The following is a 22,085-nucleotide window of genomic DNA, read 5'->3' as shown; positions in this document are numbered from 1 at the left end:
CACAATGGGGCCAGTCAGGTGTGGCTGCTGTGGGAAGAGGTACAGGCAGGAACGCATGCAGCTGCTCCGCGGGAGGAAGGTCATCTCTGGCTCTGTCGATGGGGACATGTTAAAGAACAATTTAGGCTGAGCTGGGTTTTCAATGAGAAACACTTGGACAAGGAAAAATGCAGTATAGGCAGCCTACACAGAGAGAAAGAGAGCCTGAAAATCTCCAAGTGTCAAGAAGTTGTGAGTAATGACGCTTGATCTTTTTGGGGCTCGTTGTAGAGGTTCTGAGGTCTGGAGAACGCATCTATAGCCTTCCTTTAATAACTGGGGAGGGAGGAAATGTGGCAAATAATTTCCATGAAGACACATCGTGTGTATGTTGGCAGTAGAATAGGCAGGTAGACATATTGGAAAGGCAGGCAGAAATACCCATTGTGAAGCCAAACTGAGAATCCGTCGTGTGGCTCCCTTGTCAATTGTATCATCAATCTCTTCTGTTTTTCAGAAAGGAATTCTACCAGACCCACCAAGAACAAGGAAAAAGGTAATCATCTCCCAACAGCTCTGCGCATGTCTTCTCCTCCATCGGCCTGTTTCCTTCTACTCCCCACAGCTTTGAGGTTTCTAAGTGAACAGCAAAGGTACCAAAAAAACATGCTGGAGAAAAGACAATCTCTTCCACAAAAGGTTTTGGAAAAATAATATCCATATATAGAAGACTGAAAGTAGATCACTATCTCTTGCCCTAGAAATCAACTCAAAATGGATTAAAGAGCTTAATGTAAGGCCCGAAACTTTGAAACTACTCTAGGACACAGAGAAAAATGCTTGAAGGAATATGTCACTCAGACTCTGCTAGAAAGAAAGCCAACTTCCAGAACAGTAAATAAACCCCTTTTATTTTTAAGAAAAGTTACCCAACCTTGGGCACTTTGCAATAAGGATGCAAAGTAGACTACTATAGCTGCTGATATACAAAATCCCAGGTGTTTTGTTTTTCCTAGTTGTAGGGCTTGAACTCAGAGCCTGAATACTGCCCCTGAGCTCTTTTGCTCAAGGCAAGTGCTCTACCATTTTGAGCCTTGGCACCATTTCCCGTTTCCTGGTGGTTCATTGGAGATAAGAGTCTCAAGGACTTTCCTGCCCCGGTTGGCTTTGAACCACACGATCCTCAGACGTCAGCCTCCTGAGTAGCTAGGATGACAGGCATGAACCAGCAAAACCCTTTCCTTTGTGGAGAGGTCCTTTTGGCCTAAGCATAGGATTGTGGGGAATCTCACTACCACCCAGGAAGGTGAATTCCATTCTCATGCTGTTCATGAGCCAGTGCCTTCCACCCTGCATGCACTTCAGGGGTGGTGGGAAGACCACTTATGCCTTCAGTGACCTCCCTAAAGCTGGACATGTGAGAGAAGCTAGGGAAGCCAGGATGTAGAACTTCCGTTTCCCTGGCCTCTGGCAGAGGTGACCCTGGGCATCTCTGCCACCCCAGGAGGTCACAGTCCTTACCAGGCTGGGGCTGTTCCCCTGACTTCATCATGGTGATTCCAAGACTGAGTTCAGAAAGAGACATTATTTGATCACTTTATTAGGATCAAATATGTCTGTGTGGCTTCAGGAGAGCCAGGGCTAACTCAGTCTGGATGCATTGATGACATTGGTTATCTCTCATGATGTCCCTGTTTTCTGTGAGATTCTACTCTCACAGGGCCTCTACCCTGGCTCCCTGCCCAACCCTTTGGCTTCGGACGCTTGTGTCAGTCTCTGCAAATGGAGATGCTATTATTGCCAGCTTCCCTGCTTCTCCATTTCTTGGTAGACCTGCTAGTGATAGCTAGAATGTTCCAGGATCGCAAGATATAACTATCGAAGATGGTCACTTATGGCTGCCGTGGACTCTCTTCTGAGTGGCAGCTGTATACATCTGTTCGTGCACTTTTCCACGCAGTAAACAGCTAATGAGCCATACATAAGTACCAATTGTATCGAGCTAGGACCCTAGAGTGGAGGCCGGACAAAGACCTCAGGGCTTGTGTCCTGCTGTCTTCCCTGAGAATAATAGATACAGTGGGCCAGGAGATTCTCAGCCATGCAGAGCAGGCTGGGGTTGTGGTCTTATCTCTGGCTGTTATGTCTTGGTCCACAGTGGGTGGGTTTTCTCTGACCTCTGTGCTCACGGCTGGAGGTAAGGACTAGAGGCAGTCTCCAGATTGCCCAAGGCCAGGTCACTCCGCAGGTATTCAAGGTCAATGCAAGCTCTTGGACTTCTGGAGAAAGGAGAAAGATGCTTATCTGTAGAAAGAGGAGGTTCAGGCCTGAGGGCCTGGGCACACTTCATCTTCAGGTCTGTGTTCCTGGGACCCTAGTCAATGCTAGTCCCCAAGACTCCCATGGTCACTGGGGAGCTTTGGGGTGAGTCCTTAGTCTGATTCCCCATTATAGTTCCTCCAAGTTAGGAGATTATTTCCTAATTTAAAGACCCCTCACCCCAGTACAAGGACAGGTGGAATTTTTCCAGCTCATCTTGGAGAGGAGAGCCAAATTTTCTCTACTTCGCTAAGAAGGATTCCCTACAATGTACCTGGAAACAGAAACTGGAACTTATATTGGGTCAAACTGCCACCAATACATAATTTAATGTGTTTGTATTCTTTTTTTTTTGGGTCCGGTCGTGGGGCCTGAACTCTGGGCCTGGGCGCTGTCCCTCAGCTCTTCGGCTCAAGGCTAGCGCTCTACCACTTGAGCCACAGCGCCACTTCCGGCTTTTTTTGTTTTGGTTATGTGGTGCTGAGGAATCGAACCCAGGGCCTCAGGCATGCAAGGCAAGCGCTTTAACCAGTGAGCCACCTTCTCAGCCCCTGTGGTTGTATTCTTTAGTGACATAAATAGGCTTAGAAAAGTAGATATGAAACTAAGTAAAGGGAAGGCTGTAGCTTGACTTTGGAATAAAGTCTCTGCAAAGCCACGTGTGGTAGCACATACCTGTAATCCCAAAATTTGGGCCACTGAGCTATAGCTATAGCTATAGTCTGGCCTATAGTGAAATCCTATCGCCAATCAACAAATCACCCAACAAACAGACCAAACAAAAAAGCCCAAAGGTCTGTTCAAATGTGCGGCTAATGAAACATCACATTATCAATCAACATTTCTCTCTTTCAGCAGAATGCATGGTCTCATAACCAAGCATTAATTGATTCTTATGTAAGTACTGAATCCAGCCTGTACCCCCAGCACATCTCAGGCCTTTCCCACGTGTCTTGCCTATGCTATGGCTGCTTCTCCCTGGTGTGGGCTCATTCTCAGTTGGAGAGCTTTGTTGCATGTGTTGAGCAGGGAAGACAGAGTGTGTGGACCTGGGCTTGGATGTCTCTGCTGGAAGTGACTTTCCTGTGTTTCCCTAAAACTCTTTCCCTGCCCTCATCTCCTTCAAAGGTGGGTGAGGCAAGGTAGAGATTTAGACCACTGGCATCTTTGGAGATAGAGGTTGAAGCAGGAATGGGCAGGGCTGGCTGCAGAGGAGGGGAAGAGCATGTTTGAGAGGAGAAAGACCTTTTAAAGTGGTCAGTGGACTAGAAAGGGAACTCCTTTAAATCCGCTCCCAGTTACAGGCCAACCTCAATATGGTCTTGAGCATCAGCCCAAAGGAATAGGTTGGTGAGTTCAGATGCAGATCTGTCCTTGGTCTTGTGGGAAATGCATGCAGAGCAGGTGGGCTCTTCTTGGAACCTCTGTGACAGGTCTCAAGGGAGTCATGTGGGGATCGAGCTGTTTAGGACAGAAACTATAACTGCTTAGCAAACCACATGACTGATACATGATAAAGCACAAGGGATTCAGATCCCTCGGCCCGTCCATTCCTGCTTGTTAAATGGTTGCTTGCTTTGGGCTCCTCCAAAAATGATGATTTCCTTCTCTAAGCAAAATCAAACCTTGATCTCTTTCATAGCAGTGATGTTTTAGTCAGGGTCAGCCTTTTACACAACTGCAGGAGTTACCTTGTGTTGTGCTGTGAGAAACAGAGACAGCCACAGTTGGAGAGGTCAAATTGGGAGTCTTTATTAGAAAGCCAGGGGCTGCAGGTGGACTCCTGTCTCTCAAAGACCTACAGCCCAGAACAGAGGTAGCACATAGCTTTCAAAGACAAAAACCACATGCTGGGGTGGAGACCAAGCCTTAACAGACTTAACAAAAGTGTTATACATAGCTAGAGAAAACTGCATGAGGATACTTAAATCTAAGAAAAATGTTACACATAAAACAAAGCAAGCTAGATGAAGATACCTTATTCCTGGTAAGTGTCATACACAGGCAGAACTGACTATCCTGGGGAAGTCTCAGGGGCCATCAGGACCCCAGTTATCTAGAGGGAGCATGAGCTTCCTGGAACCTAACAACTTATGACATATTTGCAATCCAAAGAATGGTCTCTTTCACCTCTAGACTTCTCCGAAAGTCCCCATCTTCTATCAACTTCTATCAAGATGCCAGGATGGCGTTACTCAGATTTAGTATCATTGTTTCATTCCCTACTGGTTTTATGAGCATGAAATCAAATCATTGATTTCCTAGTGAGAGAGCTGTATTGGGCCCTAATGACCAAGAGCCTAACCAAGTTACTTTAATCAAAGTCTACAAAGGAAGCTTTCCTGGAAAACAACATGTTTATTCCGAGGCTGTCCAGAGCTACCCTTTAGTTTTTGCCTGGGCTGTTCCCTCTGTTGGCTGTTGGCTCTATATGACTAGTACCGGTATAGTCAGGAGACTTTGAAATTTGTAAGGTTTACAAATTTATATAACACAGAAAGAGTGCCACACAACAAAAGTCTTAGTTTCAGCAGATCCAAAACGGCCTTCTACCAGGAATCAGCCTGGTATAATGGAGCCAGGCAGGTATCCCATCTACTTTGACCACCATGGGGGTGGTTAGGATGACAAGGCAGAGGCCCTTCCAGATGGCTGATGGCTGTCCTTGACGAACTTTTAACCCAAACGGAATCTTCAGGTTGGAAGGAATAGGCTGCAGCTGGGCTGCAGAAGCCTCTCCAAGTCTGTTTATACACCTCCTGCTGAGTTACCTGCAAATTAACTTAACCTAGTGCAAGAGCCTGCCTTCAGTGAAATCTCCCAGTATTCTCTTGGTTGTTCTTTCTGACTACATAGGCTTGGCAGACTGGGGCCCCACTGCTTTTCAAGGCAGCTTTTAGGCAGTAGCCTGGGGCAATGTATCAGCGGGGCAATTTTTGTTAACCGGATTTCCTCCAATAAAGCTAGGATTTCCTAGGCAGACATAGAAGGCTTGAGCCTGCAACCATACCACTTTTTCTCATGCCTATTCTTATCTATCCTGCCTCATTTTTCCCAAAAATCACTTTGATCCCTTGATCTTAAGTGGGGTGGGTGATGGGCGAAGATCCATCTTCTATAACTTCTTCAAACTGAGGTAGGGGCACTGGTCTTGCCTAACCACAGCCCTAAAGCCTCTAGCTTATTTTACCCAGGGGTTGCCAAGATCAGATGTCATTAGGAGCAATATCTTTTTTTTTTAACTACAAACTGGAAACTACACACAATATTTAACTTTTAACAACTGCACAGATTTTTCCTTGGCTATGGTAGTGTAGCCTTTTTAGGGTTCTGGTTTGCAAAAGCATTTTCCTGGCTACCTGGGGAACCTGATCTTTGGTGACTCTCACAATGTCTAACAGTTACCTGTGATGGTTTCCAGAAAGCTCTAAATAGGAACATGATCTCAGGTCCATGCCTTATAGGGAACAAATTTCTTTTCCTGAACAGATGAATTTATGTGGCTTGTTCCAACCCAAAATTCAGTTAGGGCTTTGAACAGATACTGGGAGCTTGGATTTTTGTCAACTTCAAAATGTCCCCCATTTGACAACCCTAGATTTTTACCATCAAGTATAACAGATGATTGACAAGGGTGTAAGCTTCTGCCCAGTTACAAATCAAACAGACATGGGCATTAGATAGGCATGCTTATGAAGTATTTTCTTATGTCCTCCTGGTTCTGATTAATTTTGAAGAACCAAGCATAATTGACTCCAGAATCTCCTCCGATCTGAGCAGTGTCCTTGAACTGTCTGCATGCTCCTTTGTAGCTAGGACAAGCATTTTGTCCCAGGAATGTCTCCTTCATGCTAGGATAATGCCGCCATTGGTATTTCCCCTGAACTCCGGGGCCTAGATGCTGTCCCAGAGTTCTCCTGCTCAAGGCTAGTGCTCTACCATTTTGAACCACAGTGCAACTCCACTTCCAGCATTCTGCCAGTTAATCAGAGATGAGAATTTCAAAGGAATACTTCTGCCTGGGCTGGCTTTGAACCACTGTCTTCAGATCATGAGTGTGTCAAAAGCCCCCTTCACTCCAGTTGAAGTAGCAAGGAAATCAATAGAAATAGTTTTTAGGCATACCTGGAGCTTATTAAGAGTCATCTAACAAACTTGTAAGAGTCATCTGTCCCTCTGTGGCCCCACCTGTAATTGCTACAGAACACCTGCAAAGGCAAAACTTAAAACAGTAATTAAACAATCATATTCTCTCAAGTTTTTAAATAAATATAGGACTTCAGGACACTAATTGAAACCATTGTTGCCAAGTCAAACCTTTGCGATTACAAGAAGAATGCAGAAAAAAAGGCTCTGTATCCAAGACAGCTCACACAGTCATTATACAGCAAAAAAAAAAATACCTTGGCATAAACAAATGCTGAAACAAACTTTGGTAGTTCCATTTTATTTCTTTGAAACAAACATTTAGGACAATTTTTACCTCTAATCTGTAGTGCCCATGAGATCCATCTGGAGGGCTTGGTAGGCTGTGGCTGGTTGGCCCCCACCCTGGGCCCTTGAGTCAGCAAAAAAGGGGTGGAGCCAAAGGATGTATATTTCTATCAAGCCTCATGCTGATGCTGATGCTGCTGGTACAGAGTCCCCTGCTTTAGACACAGAGGTGTCATCAGATGACTGTGCATTGGAGCAATCAGTGAATGCTTACAACATACTGACACCCCACACCCAACCCTGACAAGGGGTGGAGACTCAGAATTCTGAGTATCTTGAGGGAAACGGTGATTCTGACACAGAATGCTAGCCCAGCAACAACATAAAGGATAAAGTATAGGAAACTTGGTAAATGTATTACTCAGCTGGGAAAATCTGACTCAGGAACACAGTGTCATATCTGGTTGTCTATAGTTAAATCGACTCATATGAGGTTAATTTACTATGATGGAATTTACTATGATGGAATTAACTGAAGGATCACTGCAGCCTATAATCTTGGACACAAGCCTCTCATTAGTTGAAGCACTGGCCTGTAGAGGAGCATTTCACCTGTGGGCTCTCTATCCATGACAATGCCTCTGGGGTGGAAGGACTCGGAGTACAAATATCCAAATGGGTGCCACAGAGGGTTAGGGCTCTTTGGCTGTCCAGACGTGGGGCTGTCTGTGACTGAGCCAGCTTGGCCTGTGAGGTGTAGAGGCGCCATCTCTACTGTACAGAAAATGTGATCAGACCGACAACCAGAGGTAAAGACCAAAGCTCTACTCTTATTTTTCTGGGCCCAAAAAATAAGCTGGTAAAACTAGATCTAAAAAAAAGGGTTATCCAGATTTCATCTCATTTAGTGAAGTTAAACCTGACAGTATTTGCCTGCAACTATTATGGAGTGACTCAAACGTGTTAAAAACAGAATTTGTAGGCCACAGTGAGAATGCCTTAAGGAAGAAGTCCATGGGTGAATAACGGTAATGTTTCTTCTACCTTCTTTTGGGCTGGTGGAAAAAGAGTAATTATCATCTTTTTGGTGCTAACTTACGTAGGAGTATTACATGGACCTCTGTCCTCTAAAAATCTGGGTAGGAGGGCTGTGCATGTGTGTGGAACGAACTTCCAAGAGAGGCCCTTGAGTCCTCTTGTGTAACCATCTGAGCAGGAAGAGAACAATTGGTGTGAGGGTGAGGAAGCATTTTATGCAATGGATGGTGGCTCTGCACCTAGGCAAATACCCAACTGCATCATGGGCCAGAAGGAGCCATTTACATTCCGTGGGATAATCCTAGAACTAATGCGCATGCAGGTGATGGGACTCTGATGGGTAGGGAGGTGACAGGAGCCGTTATTCCACATCTTCCTTCTACAAACTACACTTCTTTCCATGACGCTCCACTCACTTGTGTTTTTTTCCTCCTAACAATCTGCCTATTTCTTCTCACTTTCCACTTTGAAGGGGGGCTTTGGGGCTCTGTTTTACATCCTTAGCTCATTTTAGCGTCTTTAGCACGATAGCTCTTTCATGACCAGAGTGGTCTCTATTACCCAAGTCTTTTGGATCTGTAGCCTGTCATTTTTCATCATTGGTGTTGCTGTTCTGTATCCAAATCATTGCTTTCAGAAAGAAAAAAAGTTTCTGGTCTCACATAAAATTGTTATTCTTTGAACTTTGTTGTAACAACAATGTCTTCTAACAATTTCCCTCAGTGTTGTTCCTTATTATTTTGAGGAGAAAGACTTGTAGGCATGACCTTATTACCTGCACAGGTCACATATTCAAGAATTCTAGGGTCTCATTGGTCTCGGTAATATCTATGTCATTTCCACTTCTAGCTGACAAAACAAGTGGTTGTGAAGCACCCCAGCAAGGGGGAAAGATGGTCACTGTGAGACCTGCACTGCGCCTTCCAGAACCACAAAGCATCTCTCCAAGTAAGTGGTTCTCTCTCCGTTTCTTTGTCCTCAAGCTATGTCACCACGTATTTCACCTTCTTATACACAAGGTAACAACTGCCTTTCTGTGTGCAAGTCTACACATGCCCTAAGGTGCATGTGGAGAATACCAGGTATCATTGCAAACAGCAAGACTCTATGACCCCAGAATTCACACACTTCTGGACAGTTGAGTCTCACCCACAGAGGCTGTGATGCACTCACTGCCACAGGAAATGCAAGTGCATCGTAAAATGCTTCTCTTTTGTAAAGGAAGATAGTGTGTGTGTGTGTGTGTGTGTGTGTGTGAGAGAGAGAGAGAGAGAGAGAGAGAGAGAGGTATGTGTGTGTCCCGGAGCTTGAACTCAGGGCCTGGATGCTATTCCCTGAGCTTTTTGGTTGTTGTTTTGCTCAATGCTAGCACTCTGCCCTCGAGCCACACTCCCCCTTCCAGCTTTTTGTGGCTAATTGGAGATGTGTCTATGGAGAGTGCAAATAGTGTAATTATTTTTACAAAGACAAGTCAAAGCCCAATGAAATAAGCAACCGGATATGGGAACTTGCAAGATGGGAGGGCAGGGCCAAGGGTAGAGGTTAGAGGAATGAAGGGAAGCAGGGAGAATGCTCGGGAATTCACTGTATATATACAGAATTGAGAAATGGAAGGGAAGGGGTGGGTCGAAGAGGGGTGGAGATGTTGAAGGGATGTCACAGCTCAAGAGGCATTGTACACAAACTGCTTTGTAGATAGTGAAAAATGAAATAACCTAAAATGAAGGGGGAAGGGTGGGCTGGGAAGGCTGGGGAGAATGTTGGGGGGTGGCATTGATCAAGATGCACCGTATTCATAAGCTGCCGTGGTGAATGGCAACTCCTTGTATAGCTAATGGATAATAAAAACATTCCCTAGGAAAAGAGGCTTTAAAAAAAGTCTCAAGGATTTTCCTGCCCAGGTTGTCTTCTCACCATGATCCTTAGATCTCAGCCTCCTGAGCAGCTAAGATTACAGGTGTGAGCCACCAGTGCCCAGCAATCTTGAATTTCTTATCTATTGATTCCCTAGTGGTATATCAAAAAGCTAGCAAAGATTCCTGATGGATGAGAGTAAAGAAAAATGAAAGATGCTAAAAATTTGCCTTTAATATTTCTATTCTACCATACTTTTACAAATTATATGTGTGTGTTTTGTTTAAAAATCAAGTAATGAGAGTTTTTTAATCATATTGAGCTGATTGTGGTGGTATATACCCATAATCTTGGCACTTGGGCAGAAAGCAAGGGCAGGAAGATAGAAAATTCAGGCCACATTGGACTGTACAGTAAGAGAATGAGAACAGCAGCAACAAAATCCCACTAAACTGATAAATTTATCATCAAGAATTAGACTGCAATATAAAGATTGAATTGTTTCCCTAATCTGAAAATCCAAAACCCAAAATGCTCTAAAATTTGAAACCTTTTGGAGCACCAACATGATCCACATGTGGGCTTTGTTTCATGCATAAAATATTATGCATTATGCATAAGATTGCCTTCAGGCTGTTTGTGGAAGATGTACATCAACATAATTGGATTCGTGCTGATGTTTTGATCCCATCTCCAAGGTTTCTCGTTCTGCATATGAAAATGTCCCATAATCTGAAATCCAAAACACGGGGATCCTAAGTATTTCAGATAAAGGATATTGAACTGCAGAGCTATTTTTGCTTCTCTGTCCCATAAAGAAAAATAAACATCAGGGAACAGAAATTCTCCATGCCTGAACTAACTCTCACTTACCCTTTGTTACAGTCTAAGAAAGGCTCTGGATTATCTGAAACATGGAGCTTCTAGGTTAATTGAACAATAGTTGATAATATTTTTAACTTGCTTTTCCAGGGCAAGCTGGGACATACAGTAAAGGCTCATCTTGAGAAGGATTTCAAAACCATTTTTTTTTTTCGGTCGTGGGGCCTGAACTCTGGGCCTGGGCGCTGTCCGTCAGCTCTTCAGCTCAAGGCTAGCGCTCTACCACTTGAGCCACAGCACCACTTCCGGCTTTTTTTCTGCTTATGTGGTGCTGAGGAATTGAACGCAGGGTCTCATGAGTGTGAGGCAAGCACTCTACCACTGAGCCACCTTCCCAGGCCTAAAAGTCATTTTTGAAATCCAGGAGACAAGCTAGAGCAATCATCAGTTTCAGCTCACTCATTTGTTAACATAACTCATTTCCTTTTTCCCCTGGGGACCTCTAGCAGTTAGGAGGAAAAAAACAATCCAATACTCACTGTTCTGCAAACATAATATCATATTTTTTTCCACTTTTTTCACTGCCCTGCCTACCCATTTATTTTTCTAAATAAAATGTAAAATTGTCTAATCAACCTCTCATTGAATAATTTATAATTGGTAATAACCAATCTTTCTATAAAAGTTACATTATGTCCCTTGGTTTATTTAAAGGGTGTACTATTCTTGAGCCCTGTTTTCTCTTCCCCTTGTCACACATGACCTAACTTCTTTTATCTATTCCACAACTCATAAGTATTGTGTGTGTGTGTGTGTGTGTGTGTGTGTGTGTGTGTGTGTGCTTTTTTGCTCAAGGCTAGTTCCACTTCTGGCTTTTTAATTTTTTTTAGTAGTTAATTAGAGACAAAAGTTTCATGGACTTTGAACCACAATCCTCAGATCTCAGCCTCCTGAATAGCTACGATTACAGGGGTGAAACACTTGCACCAGGCAAAATCATCTCTTCTAATGAAGTACAACAACACAAGTCTTTGGTATTTGGTATTCCCAGGTTAGTTTCTGTGTAATATTGGAGTAAACCAGAAAAAAAATCTCATGATGAAACTAGAACCTACTTTGGGTCAGGCCCTAATGGCTTACCTGTGTAATCCTTTCTACTCAAGACGCTGAGATCTGAGAATTGCAGTTCAAAGCCAGCTCAGGCAGGAAAGTCTATAAGATTCTTTTTTTTTTTTCCAGTCGTGGGGCCTGAACTCTGGGCCTGGGCGCTGTCCCTCAGCTCTTCAGCTCAAGGCTAACACTCTACCACTTGAGCCACAGCACCACTTCCAGCTTTTTCTGCTTATGTAGTGCTGAGGAATCAAACCCAGGGCCTCATGCATGCAAGGCAAGCGCTCTACCACTGAGCCACCTTCCCAGCCCCTGTAAGATTCTTATATCTCACTTGTCACCAAAAAAAAAAAAGTGCAACAAAGCTTAGGGAGAGGCCCCAGGCCATGAGTTCAAGCTCCTAGGACAGACATGCATGTACACACACACACACACACACACACACACCCCTCAGAACTTCACAATATTATCTTCGTCTGTCTGTTGAATTCATGTGACTTTAATGCTGCTCCTGTCACTAGTCCCAAAGACCAAGAACACCTCACTCACATTGGATGTCTCTGCTTAACCTGGCTGTTAGGAATAGCTCCCAGTGCCAGGTAAGAATAAAGACACCGACAGGAAAGGTACTCTGCAAGGCAAACTTTACTTCCTCCAAAACCCTGGCAAGCAAGCACACAGAGCAGCTAGCCCGCAGGCCCCGCCCTCTACTCCCATTGGCTGACCTCAGGTTTGCAATCTGCAAAGAACAGGATGCAACTAAAATCCAAGGAGCTTCTAACAAGATGTCTTAATTAAGATGCTCAGGAAAAGGATGTATGTAATTAACATGTAATAAACAAGAGCTGAAGTGCCCAGAGAGGGGCCCCCAAAGACCACCGGAGACCGGAATGATGCAAAAGCAAAAGAGTCGTTTATTGCAAGCCCGGCCTGAACCTCTGCGCGCACAGTCGCAGCTGGTGACACAGGAAGGCCAAGACCTCTTGTTTTTTCACAGCTTTCATAATACACTGTGAGCAAGCTTGGGAATTTCATTTAGGCCTACACATGATTGGTTGACACTTGATAGTGTAGACATAGCATTTTATTGGTGCCATCTGGCTGTTCTTGCTTTGGTTTTGAAATGCAAGAGGTCTTTGTTCTGCTTATCTTAGGTTCTTTCCAGCGATGCCAGTTTCCTTGGAGATCGCCTGACTCATACTGTGGTTGTCAGGAGCTCCAGGCTTTTCTGAGACTCAAGGACTACCTTAAGATTAGAGTCCCTCTGTCTGTCTCTGCAGAGCCAAACCACCTGACCAAAAGCAGGGACCATTCAGAAAATCCTCTCAAGATTAACAGCAAGGAAGCAGACTACTTTCATAGAAAAGATGATTTGTCTCACACTGCTTCCTCCTTATTTTTGTCTGTTGTGGGGCTTGAACTCTAAGCCTGGGGGCTGTCCCTCAGCTTTTCAGCTCAAAGCCAGTGCTCTGCCACTGAAGCTACAGAGCCACTTCCAGTTTTCTGGTGCCATAATGGGAATAAGACTCTTACAGACTTTGCTGCCCAGGCTGGCTTTGAACCATGTTCCTCAGGTCTCAGCCTCCTGAGTAGCTAGGATCACAGGCGTGAGCCACTGGCGCCCAGCCTCTCTTTCATTCCTTGCTCCTTTTCCTCCTTTATCTTCCCTCTTGTGCTTGCTTGTTTGTCCAACCGCTGCCTCAGTTTCACGCACGAAGACAGTAGAGGCAGCATGGATGATGGCGGCACCTCAGCCAGCCAGAATCTTGAAAGAGCTGTGTGCAGCAAAGACCTCCCACAGCCAGGAGCCAACCTTCTGCTGTGTCGGAGCCAATAAACAGTTGGGAAGCACTTTCAGCAGGCATCCTACTTGAGATACTCAGGACAACTGTGTTGGAAGAAGGTTTTGTACAACCCCTGGGACATCGTCCATCACTTAAGTCTCAGCCTGTGAGGAAACGCGAGCGGTGGACAATGCAGCCCGGTAAGGCAGAAACAAGCCATCAGCTCACCTCTGACTTCCATTTTACAAAGCCACCTGAGACCTGTTCACAGCAGGAATTTCAGAGAAAGCGATTACACAACAGGTGTTAGTTGTGCATAGTAGTGAGAACTGACCAATCTGATGAGATTAAATCAAGTGAAATGAAGAGAGTCGTGCAAGGTTTGGAGAGCCTTCTAGAAGTCAGAGGAATGGCCTGGTGAGGAGGGTTGTAGAAGTCTGGCCTTCACAAGGAGTTCATGCCCCTACACATGAGCATGATCAGGACGTGGAAGGGTGCTCAGAGAGGCACGAACCTTTTATATTAAGGAATAAAAAGAGAACATTGGGCTGGGCGCTGGTGGCTCACCCCTAATCCTAGCTACTGAAGAGGCTGAGATTTGAGGATTGTGGTTACAAGCCAGCCCAGGCAGAAAAGTCCATGAGACTCCTATCACCAATTAGCTATCAAAAAAGCTGGAAATGGAACTGTGGCTCAAATGGTAGAGCACTAGCCTTGAGTGAAAAAGCTCAGGGAAAGGCCCAGGCCCTGAGTTAAAGCCCCAAAACCAGCACCAAGAGAGAGTGGGGGGGTGTAGTAAAAGGAAGGAGGGGGCATGTTAAACATCGACGTGTTTTGCTTTCTTCATGCATGAAAGAAAGCTATCCATAATTCATCGCCTCCATCTCATAATTGTTGTAAAGTTAAAATGACATTCCTTTCTTTACAAAGTTCCTTGCTACATGTACTCAGTGACATTCAGAAAAAAACCAAAGTGATGATTTGTCCTGTCATTCATGAGGCTGGAGCAACTGATACAGAGGAAATCAGCTGCCAGGCTAATCGGAAATCATCTTCTCCTCAACTTGCCACAGCTACACAGTGTCAAGACAGCTCCCTTCTTTGGATGAACATTGCTTTCTCTCACTCTGAGCAAATGTATCCAAAGCCCATCTCCTCTGCTTCTACTTCTTGGCAGTGTTGGGACAGTTTGGGAAGATGAGGGTACAGATCCTGACCCTTTGCTCTCCTCCCTGCCTGCCCAACCCCACTGTGCTTCTCCTGCCAGCCTGTTTGGATAGTTTCCATATGTAACAAACAGACTTCTAGTGTTGACACCATTATACCCTTCTTAAACACAGATGGTGAGAAGTCCCTAAAAAACAAAACAAAACAAAACATTTTTTACTTAAAAACACACACACACACACACACACACACACAGCAAAGCCAGGCACTGGTGACTCACGCCTGTAATCCTAGCTACTCAGGAGGCTGAGATCTGAGGATCGTGATTCAAAGCCAGCCTGGGCAGGAAACTCTGTGAACTCTTCAATAAACCACTAGAAAACTGGAAGTGGCACTGTGGCTCAAGTAGTAGAGCACTTGCCTTGAGCTGAAGTGCACAGGGACAGCACTTAAGCCCCATGGCTGAAAAAAACAAACATATCAACCAAATAACTGAATCTTTTGTAGAAAAGTACACGTTGACATTGTTATTTATTTATTTATTTATTTATTGTCAGTCATGGGCCTGAACTCTGGGCCTTTAGATGTTTCTAATGCTTTTTTATTTTTTGGTCATGGGCCTTAACTCTGGGCCTGGGCACTGTCCCTCAGCTCTTCAGCTCAAGGCTAGCTCTCTACTACTTGAGACACAGCACCACTTCTGGCTTTTTTGGCTTATGTGGTGCCAAGGAATTGAGCCCAAGGCCTCATGCATGCAAGGCAAACACTCTACCACTGAGCCACCTTCCCAGCCCCATTGGGATTTATCTATATCTATTATACCTATTATTATATATTGACAAAGTAATTTTGTTCATAAAATTGAACACAGTAGCTTACACCTATAACCCCACCTACTTGGGAAGTGAAGATCAAGAAGATCACAGTTCAAATCTAGGTAAGGTCAAAAGCTAGCAAGACCTCATTTTAACCAACAAGCCAGTTCTGGTGGTGGTGGTGGTGGTAGTGGTGTGTGTGTGTGCACTTTAACAGAAATGAATATTCGGGAGGTGAAACATGATCTTCCTGGGGTGTAGGAAGGTGAACGAGAGTAGACATGATCAAATTCTTTATTTCCATGGGTGAAAACCAAATGCTTGTGGAGACTGGTTTAGGAAGGGGGAGGAAGGAGGGAGAGAGCCATGCAGGGATTTCCCTCATCACTGTGCACATGTTTATGACTAAAGCTCCCATGTACAACCACTGACTCTAATCATGGGTTTTTTTTTTTTTAAAGACTATCTTGGGATTATTTTTCAGTCTTTCCAAATCTCCAGTGACAATATTATGTATCAAGCAATCAAAATTCTCTTAACTTTTAAGCTATCTACAAATGATAGGTTAGTTGAAGTGGAAATTGATACTGAAATAGAAGACATTAGTATGAATAAGTATATGGTTTCTTTTATTCTTTTTTCATTATCGTTCAGTAGTAGTTCTACAAAGAAATTTTAATCCAACGTGTCAGTTTATGAGTACAATGTGTCTTGATCAATGTCACCCCTCCCACTGTTCTCCCCCACCCGTCCCCCCATTCATCCCCCCAGTCTGTCCCAACCCCGCCCACCCACACAAGCCACCTGGTTCCATTCTCCGTGTGGTTTCTCTCTGACACCAAATCTTGCTGTCTTTTCCAACAACAAATACGCCCTTCCAGCACCAGTCATTTCTCAAGTTTTCTAACACCAGATAAGGACTGAGAAACTCAACTGAGGCCAGCCGCTAACTATGGAGGATGATGAGCAATCCTAACGAGTTTGGAACTCATTCTCATAACACTGCTTCCACGACAGACACCAGCTACAAACAGCTGACTCTCTCCACACACAGCCAGCTCACTGATCAAAACTAAAGCATGAGCCAGGCACTGGTGGCCTCACACCTGTAATCCTAGCTACTCAAAAGGTTGAGATCTGAGGATCACAGTTCAAAGTCAGCCCAGACAGGAAAGCCCATAAAACTCTTATCCCCAGTGAACCAGCAAAAAGCTAGAAGTAGATCTGTGGCTTAAGTGGTAGAGCACTAGCCTTGAGCACAGGAGCTCAGAGACAGTACTCGGGCCCTGAGTTCAAGCTCCAGGACTGGTGCCACAATAAATAAACAAAAATAGATAGACACGGGCCACAAATAGATGACATGCTCCAAAATCTGTTATACTGCTGACTTCAGGCTTATGATTAAAGCATACAACTCAGGAACAGCCAAATGGAAGATGGAACATACACCTGTGGGCCGGCTGTCTCTGCGGTGCCCAGCAAGCCAATAGAACCACCAGGCCCTTGGATCCCATTCTTTCAGGTTTTGTGTTGACTTTTCATTGTGTAGGTGTGTTGACTAACTTATTGCCCATTGACGATAGTAAAGTATAACCTTGGCGGTTAGCCACTGTGCTGAGTCCCATGGAGAGGTTCAGGAAACAGCACCCCACTTTGGCAGGGTGAAGAGCAGCAAATGCAGGGAGAGGCTTTGTCTGGAAGCTCCCTTGGGCTTTGAAAGGAACTCACCCACATTCCAAGACAGGTTGCTAATCACCCAGCCTGTCACCCACGCAAGGTGAAGTTGCCACAAACTCACTCTTCCTACAAGGACCTTTCATCTTTCCCCCAGATCATCCGATCTCCCCGAAGCTGCCTAAGCCCCTCCCCCTCCTCTAAGAAGAAGAAGAAATATAGGGTTGGGCACTTTTCTTTCCCCTGGATAAAAATGTGTACACCTTCTCTTGCGTGTATCTGCCTGGTGCCCTGTAGTTTTGCACTTTCAGTGATGGATCTTCAGACGATAGACAAAAGGCACTGCCTGCCCCCTCCTCCTGCGTCTCCCTCCCTTTCCTTTTCCTCCTTCCTCCCTTCCTCTGCCCTTGGGGTACTCCACATCTCCTCAAAGCATCAACCTGTCATTCATCCAGGAATCTTCCAGCCTCCTGCAGGATGGCAGTTCCAATCCACAGGAAGCACTTAAAGCAGAATGAAAGTAAAGACTGGTCAGGCACCGGTGGCTCATACCTGTAATCCTAGCCATTCAGGAGGCTGAGATCTGAGGTTTGCCATTCAAAGCCAGGCTGGGCAGAAAAGTGCCTGTGAGACTCTTATCTTCAATTAGCCTTTCAAAAACAGAAAGTGGCCCTGTGGCTCAAAGTAGTAGAGCACTAGCCTTGAACAAAAGAGCTCAGGGACAGCACCCAGAGCCTGCCTGAGTTCAAACTCCTATGGAGTTTGGACCTCGATCTGGGGTTGAGGCATTTTTTTTTTAATTCTAGGGTTAGCGAGTGAAGTTGCTTGAAAATTGCATTTGATCGGCTTCTTGTCTCCCCCAGAATTTCAACACCCCTTTCCAAACTCTCCAGCAAGTCTACCCTGCCCTCTGGTGGCAACATCTTGTTATTGCAAGTCTCCTTTAGGCCCTTCTAGAAAACACTTGGGATCAAGAAGTGGTTCCCATTTCTGGCTTTGTTGGGTCTTAGAATATCTACACAAACATACTGAGATGTCTTGAGGAAGGGACCCAAGCCTAAACATGCAGTTCACTTACGCCTCATGGAGGCAATTTTATACAGTATTTTAGGTGTGTCTGGGGGCGGGAGGGGGGGGGGGGATTGGGAGGGGAGGGATAAGGGGGGGGGAGGTCAGAGGTGTGGGTTTTCCATTTGTAGGGCCATGCTCAAAAATATCAGATTTGGGATCAGAGTAGGATCTCAGCTCTTCATATAATTCATCCTGTTGTTCATGCTGGGGCTGGGGGTGGGGGCAGGGCGGGGAGCACCACTATGTCCTTCCAGATGAGCGTGGAATAGCCAGGTCCCGCGTCCACTAGTGAGTTAACAGCCCAGTTGGAGAAGACTTTGCTCACACTCTTGAGGAGGAGCTGCATCTGTTGAGTATCAATGGAAAATTCATTTTCCATTATGCCAAGCCCCTAGAACTTTCCATGCACCACCTAGTGTGATCGTGGCTACAAAAAACAAACAAACAAAAAACCAGATGTCTTCTACAGGGAGAAGAGAAGGGGGCTTGGAGTTACCCCAGTTTCCTCAGCTTTGGGAAGAAAGAAGTGGCACCCATAATCAGAGCTTCATGTCACAAATTCTACGAGTTAAAAATCCCACATAACAAAACCATCTTTTTTTTTTTTTTTGTCGGTTGTGGAGCTTGAACTCTAGGCCTAGGCGCTGTCTCTGAGCTCTTTAGCTCAAGGCGAGTGCTCTACTACTTGAGCCACAGTGCTACTTCTGGTTTTCTGGTGGTTCATGGGAGATAAGAATCTTACAGAGTTTCCTGCAGGGCTGGCTTTGAACCTCCACCCTCAGATCTCAGCTCCCCAAGCAGCTAGGATTACAAACATGAGACACCACCACCCGGCCAAAGAAATCTTAATATTTCTCCCCCTACACAAATATTTAAAAGCCTTTATAAACCCTAAATGCTTCACTGCACGAGTGTGGCCTTCCTCTTCATATTCAGCCTTTTTAAAGAATATTAGCTGTGAGCCATTCTGTTTCACTTTCCCACCCCCTGCAATGTTGAAATGTCTTCCTCTTCCTTACCCTGGGGGAGGATCTTCTTGTGCAACTGCCAGAGAAATTTGTGAAAGGTGAGTAGCTTGCATTCAAGTTATAATTCCCTACAAACTAGCCAACAACTTCATGTTATCACATGAACCATGCCAATGATTCTACCCCCCTCATTAATGAAGACACGGCAGAGATGCTAGAACTTGTGCAGAGAATCTGGGTGACTAAGATTGCATTGTCAGTCAAGTCCAAGAAAGTCTGGAGTGAATTTTCTAGTCTATACAGCACTGGTTAAATAGTCTATGCAAGAAACTATGCAAAAAACTGCCCGAAGGCATCTTTTCCCCAAGAATAATAAACATGTCTCAGATACATTTATTTGCATTGCTAAGGACAGAAATCATTTTGACAAAGCTTTCAGATAAGCACACGTGTGTATGTCTATGTGTCTGTGTCTGTGTGTCTGTGTGTGTGTCGATACTGAGGCTTGGACTCAGCTCCACTTTGGGCTTTTTGGTGGTTAATTGAAGATAAGACTTTCACAGACTTTCCTGCCTAGACTGGCTTTGAACCTTGATCCTCAGATCTCAGCCTTCTGAGTAGCTAGAACTATAAGCATGAACCCATGTGTGTCTGGCAAATAAGAACCTTTTGTTGTTAGGTTGGTTTATTTATTTTTGTTTGTTTTTTGCAATTTCCAGTGTTAGCGTTTTCCCCACCTCTGGCCCTCAGCTCCACCCAGACCTGAGCTCTGCCTGCCCTGGAGTTCCCTCATACAGCTGGCCACTGCCTCTTCCCACCCAGACATTCACTTACCTAACTTCCGCCCTCACTTCCTCCCCCAGACCAACCTGCCTCTTGGATAGGGGCAGACACTATGTGCTCCCTCCCCCGGGGAGCTATGGCCCTCGAATAAACCTTAGGATAATCTTTCTCCTGTGCCTGTCTCCCTCTGCGGGGTCCCCTGGGATGATCGTGAAGGATTCCTACAACCAGTACCTTTGGCTTGTAATACACACTGATCAACAAAAAGGTTCATCAGAGCTGCACAGAAGTCTACACACTCAATAATCTCTTAATTCCTCAGCACCACATAAGCAAAAAGAAAAAAGCTGGAAGTGGCACTGTGGCTCAGTGGTAGAGCGCTAGCCTTGAGCTGAAGAGCTGAGGGACAGCTCCCAGGCCCAGAGTTCAGGCCCCACGACTGGACACCCCCCCCCCACACACACACACACAAAAATACGGTGTGTGAATTAGACGTGTTAAGGAACTAGCAGGGTACTCACCAGCTTTCTCATCCCTGGAAAGATGATTGCTAAGAATGCCAAAGTCCACTTATAAATTGAGGCCCTGGTGGGTTTCCCCTCATAACACAAGTCTTTGCTCAGGTCTGTGTTTATGCTAAATGATGGGCCCATCTGAAGGTCCCGTGACCCAGGCCACATCCTGGAGAATTTGGCATCATAATAACATAGAAAAATACCTCAGCCTGCTCATGCTTGTAATCCTAGCTACACCAGAGGCTGAGATCTGAGGATCAAGGTTTGAAGCCAGCTCAGGCAAGAAAGTCTGTGAAACTTTTAATCCTAGCTATTCAGGTGTATGAATGAGATCTGAGGTTCAAAACTTAGCCCAGGCAGGAAAGCTCCAATCAACCAGGAAAGAGCTGGAAGTGGAGCTGTGGCTCAAGAGGTAGGGAACTAGCCTTGAGCAAAAAGAAACTCAGGGACAGTGCCCAGGCCCCGAGTTCAAGCCACAGGACTGGGACAAAAAAAAAAGAAAAAAGAAAAGGAACCAAAAGTACCTTAACTCAGTTCTGCCATAGGCACACAAAAGCAATTTTCCATGACGCAGACGTAAGCCCATGGGTATGGTTGTGTTGCAATAAAGCTTTATTTACAAAATGGGCCATGGGCAGGATTTGGGCACAGGAGCCATAGTTTGTCACCCCCTGACATAGAGACCTAGGACCTCTCATTGATTCACTCAACAAACATCAGCATGTTCCAAAGGCCATCCCTGGACAGACCTGTTGGTACCCGCCATGCTGCCCATGTCACAAAGAGATTCCAGTGCAAACAAGAGACTAAAAGTAAAGTAGGAGAGCAGAGATGGCAGGTCACGCAGGCCCGGTCCCGTGAGAAAAGGCCACTTCACTCAAACCGGAAATGTTCCTAAAGACGCTGTTTGAAGTCTCTGTAACACGTAAGAACCCTAGTTTATGACCTTCACTTTCCTAAGACCTACCTCTCAGAAGCCACCATGTCTCAAGTCAAGTGAGTTTTTGCTCAAGAAAGGGAATCAGACGTCCACTTTTCCTGGAGATTTATGTACCCATGAATTCTTTATGAATGTCTTATCTCATGTGAGTTTCTGCTGTAACATCACAGAACCCCTGTCTCCTGTCTGTCTGACCCTGTCTCCAGGTGGGGAGCCCTCCCTGCCATTGCCCCTGTCCCTGAACTGTTGCCTGCATAGCTAGAGAGCATCGTCAGTCAACGCAGGGTGAACAAGTGCTCCAAAAACCAAGACGGAGACAGGGGCTGGTGGCTCACACCTGTAATACTAGCTACTCAGGAGGCTCAGATCTGGGCATGGCTGTTTGAAGACAGCTGGGGCAAAAAGTCAGTGAGACTCTTATCTCCAAGTGATGGAGCACCAACCTTGAGAAAAAAAAAAAAAAAAAAGCTAAGAGAGCCCAAGCACTGAGTTCAGGGAAAAGAGGGGAGAGGAAGGAGAAGGGGGAGAAAGGAGAGGAGGGGGAGAGAGGAGAGAGGAAAGAAGGAAGGAAGGAAGAAGGAAGGAAGGAAGAAGGAAGGAAGAAGGAAGGAAGGAAGGAAGGAAGGAAGGAAGGAAGGAAGGAAGGAAGGAAGGAAGGAAGGAAGGAAGGAAGGAAGGAAGGAAGGAAGGAAGGCAGCGAGGAGGGAGGGAGGGAGGGAGGGAAGGGAGAAAGGGAGGGAGGGAAGGAAGGAGGGAGGGAGGGAGGAAGAGAAGGAAGGTCACGTCCCTGGGATGATGTTCCTTCTAGAAAA

At 45.3% G+C, this 22,085-nt stretch overlaps 1 protein-coding gene across 8 annotated transcripts in view; it reads left to right on the top strand.

The window, feature by feature from the left end:
- Positions 1-22,085, top strand: part of Sp100 (SP100 nuclear antigen) — an 80,133-nt gene that overhangs the window by 46,745 nt on the left and 11,303 nt on the right. For 3 of the 8 annotated variants that reach the window (XM_042679072.1, XM_042679070.1, XM_042679078.1), the window contains 4 exons: positions 497-535; positions 3,154-3,195; positions 8,620-8,718; positions 10,597-10,714. In XM_042679072.1, coding sequence (XP_042535006.1) covers positions 497-535; positions 3,154-3,195; positions 8,620-8,676 — 138 coding nt within the window. In that variant the 3' untranslated portion in view covers positions 8,677-8,718; positions 10,597-10,714. Of the gene's footprint in view, positions 1-496; positions 536-3,153; positions 3,196-8,619; positions 8,719-10,596; positions 10,715-22,085 lie in introns of those variants that run through there. The other 5 variants (XM_042679076.1, XM_042679077.1, XM_042679073.1 and 2 more) reach the window with 3 other exon arrangements.

Source organism: Dipodomys spectabilis, unplaced genomic scaffold, assembly GCF_019054845.1.
Source record: "Dipodomys spectabilis isolate Male_0828 unplaced genomic scaffold, ASM1905484v1 ptg000051l, whole genome shotgun sequence".
NCBI classification, from domain to species: domain Eukaryota; kingdom Metazoa; phylum Chordata; class Mammalia; order Rodentia; family Heteromyidae; genus Dipodomys; species Dipodomys spectabilis.
Note: the sequence above shows the minus strand (reverse complement) of the source record. Positions and strands in the feature narration are given on the sequence as shown.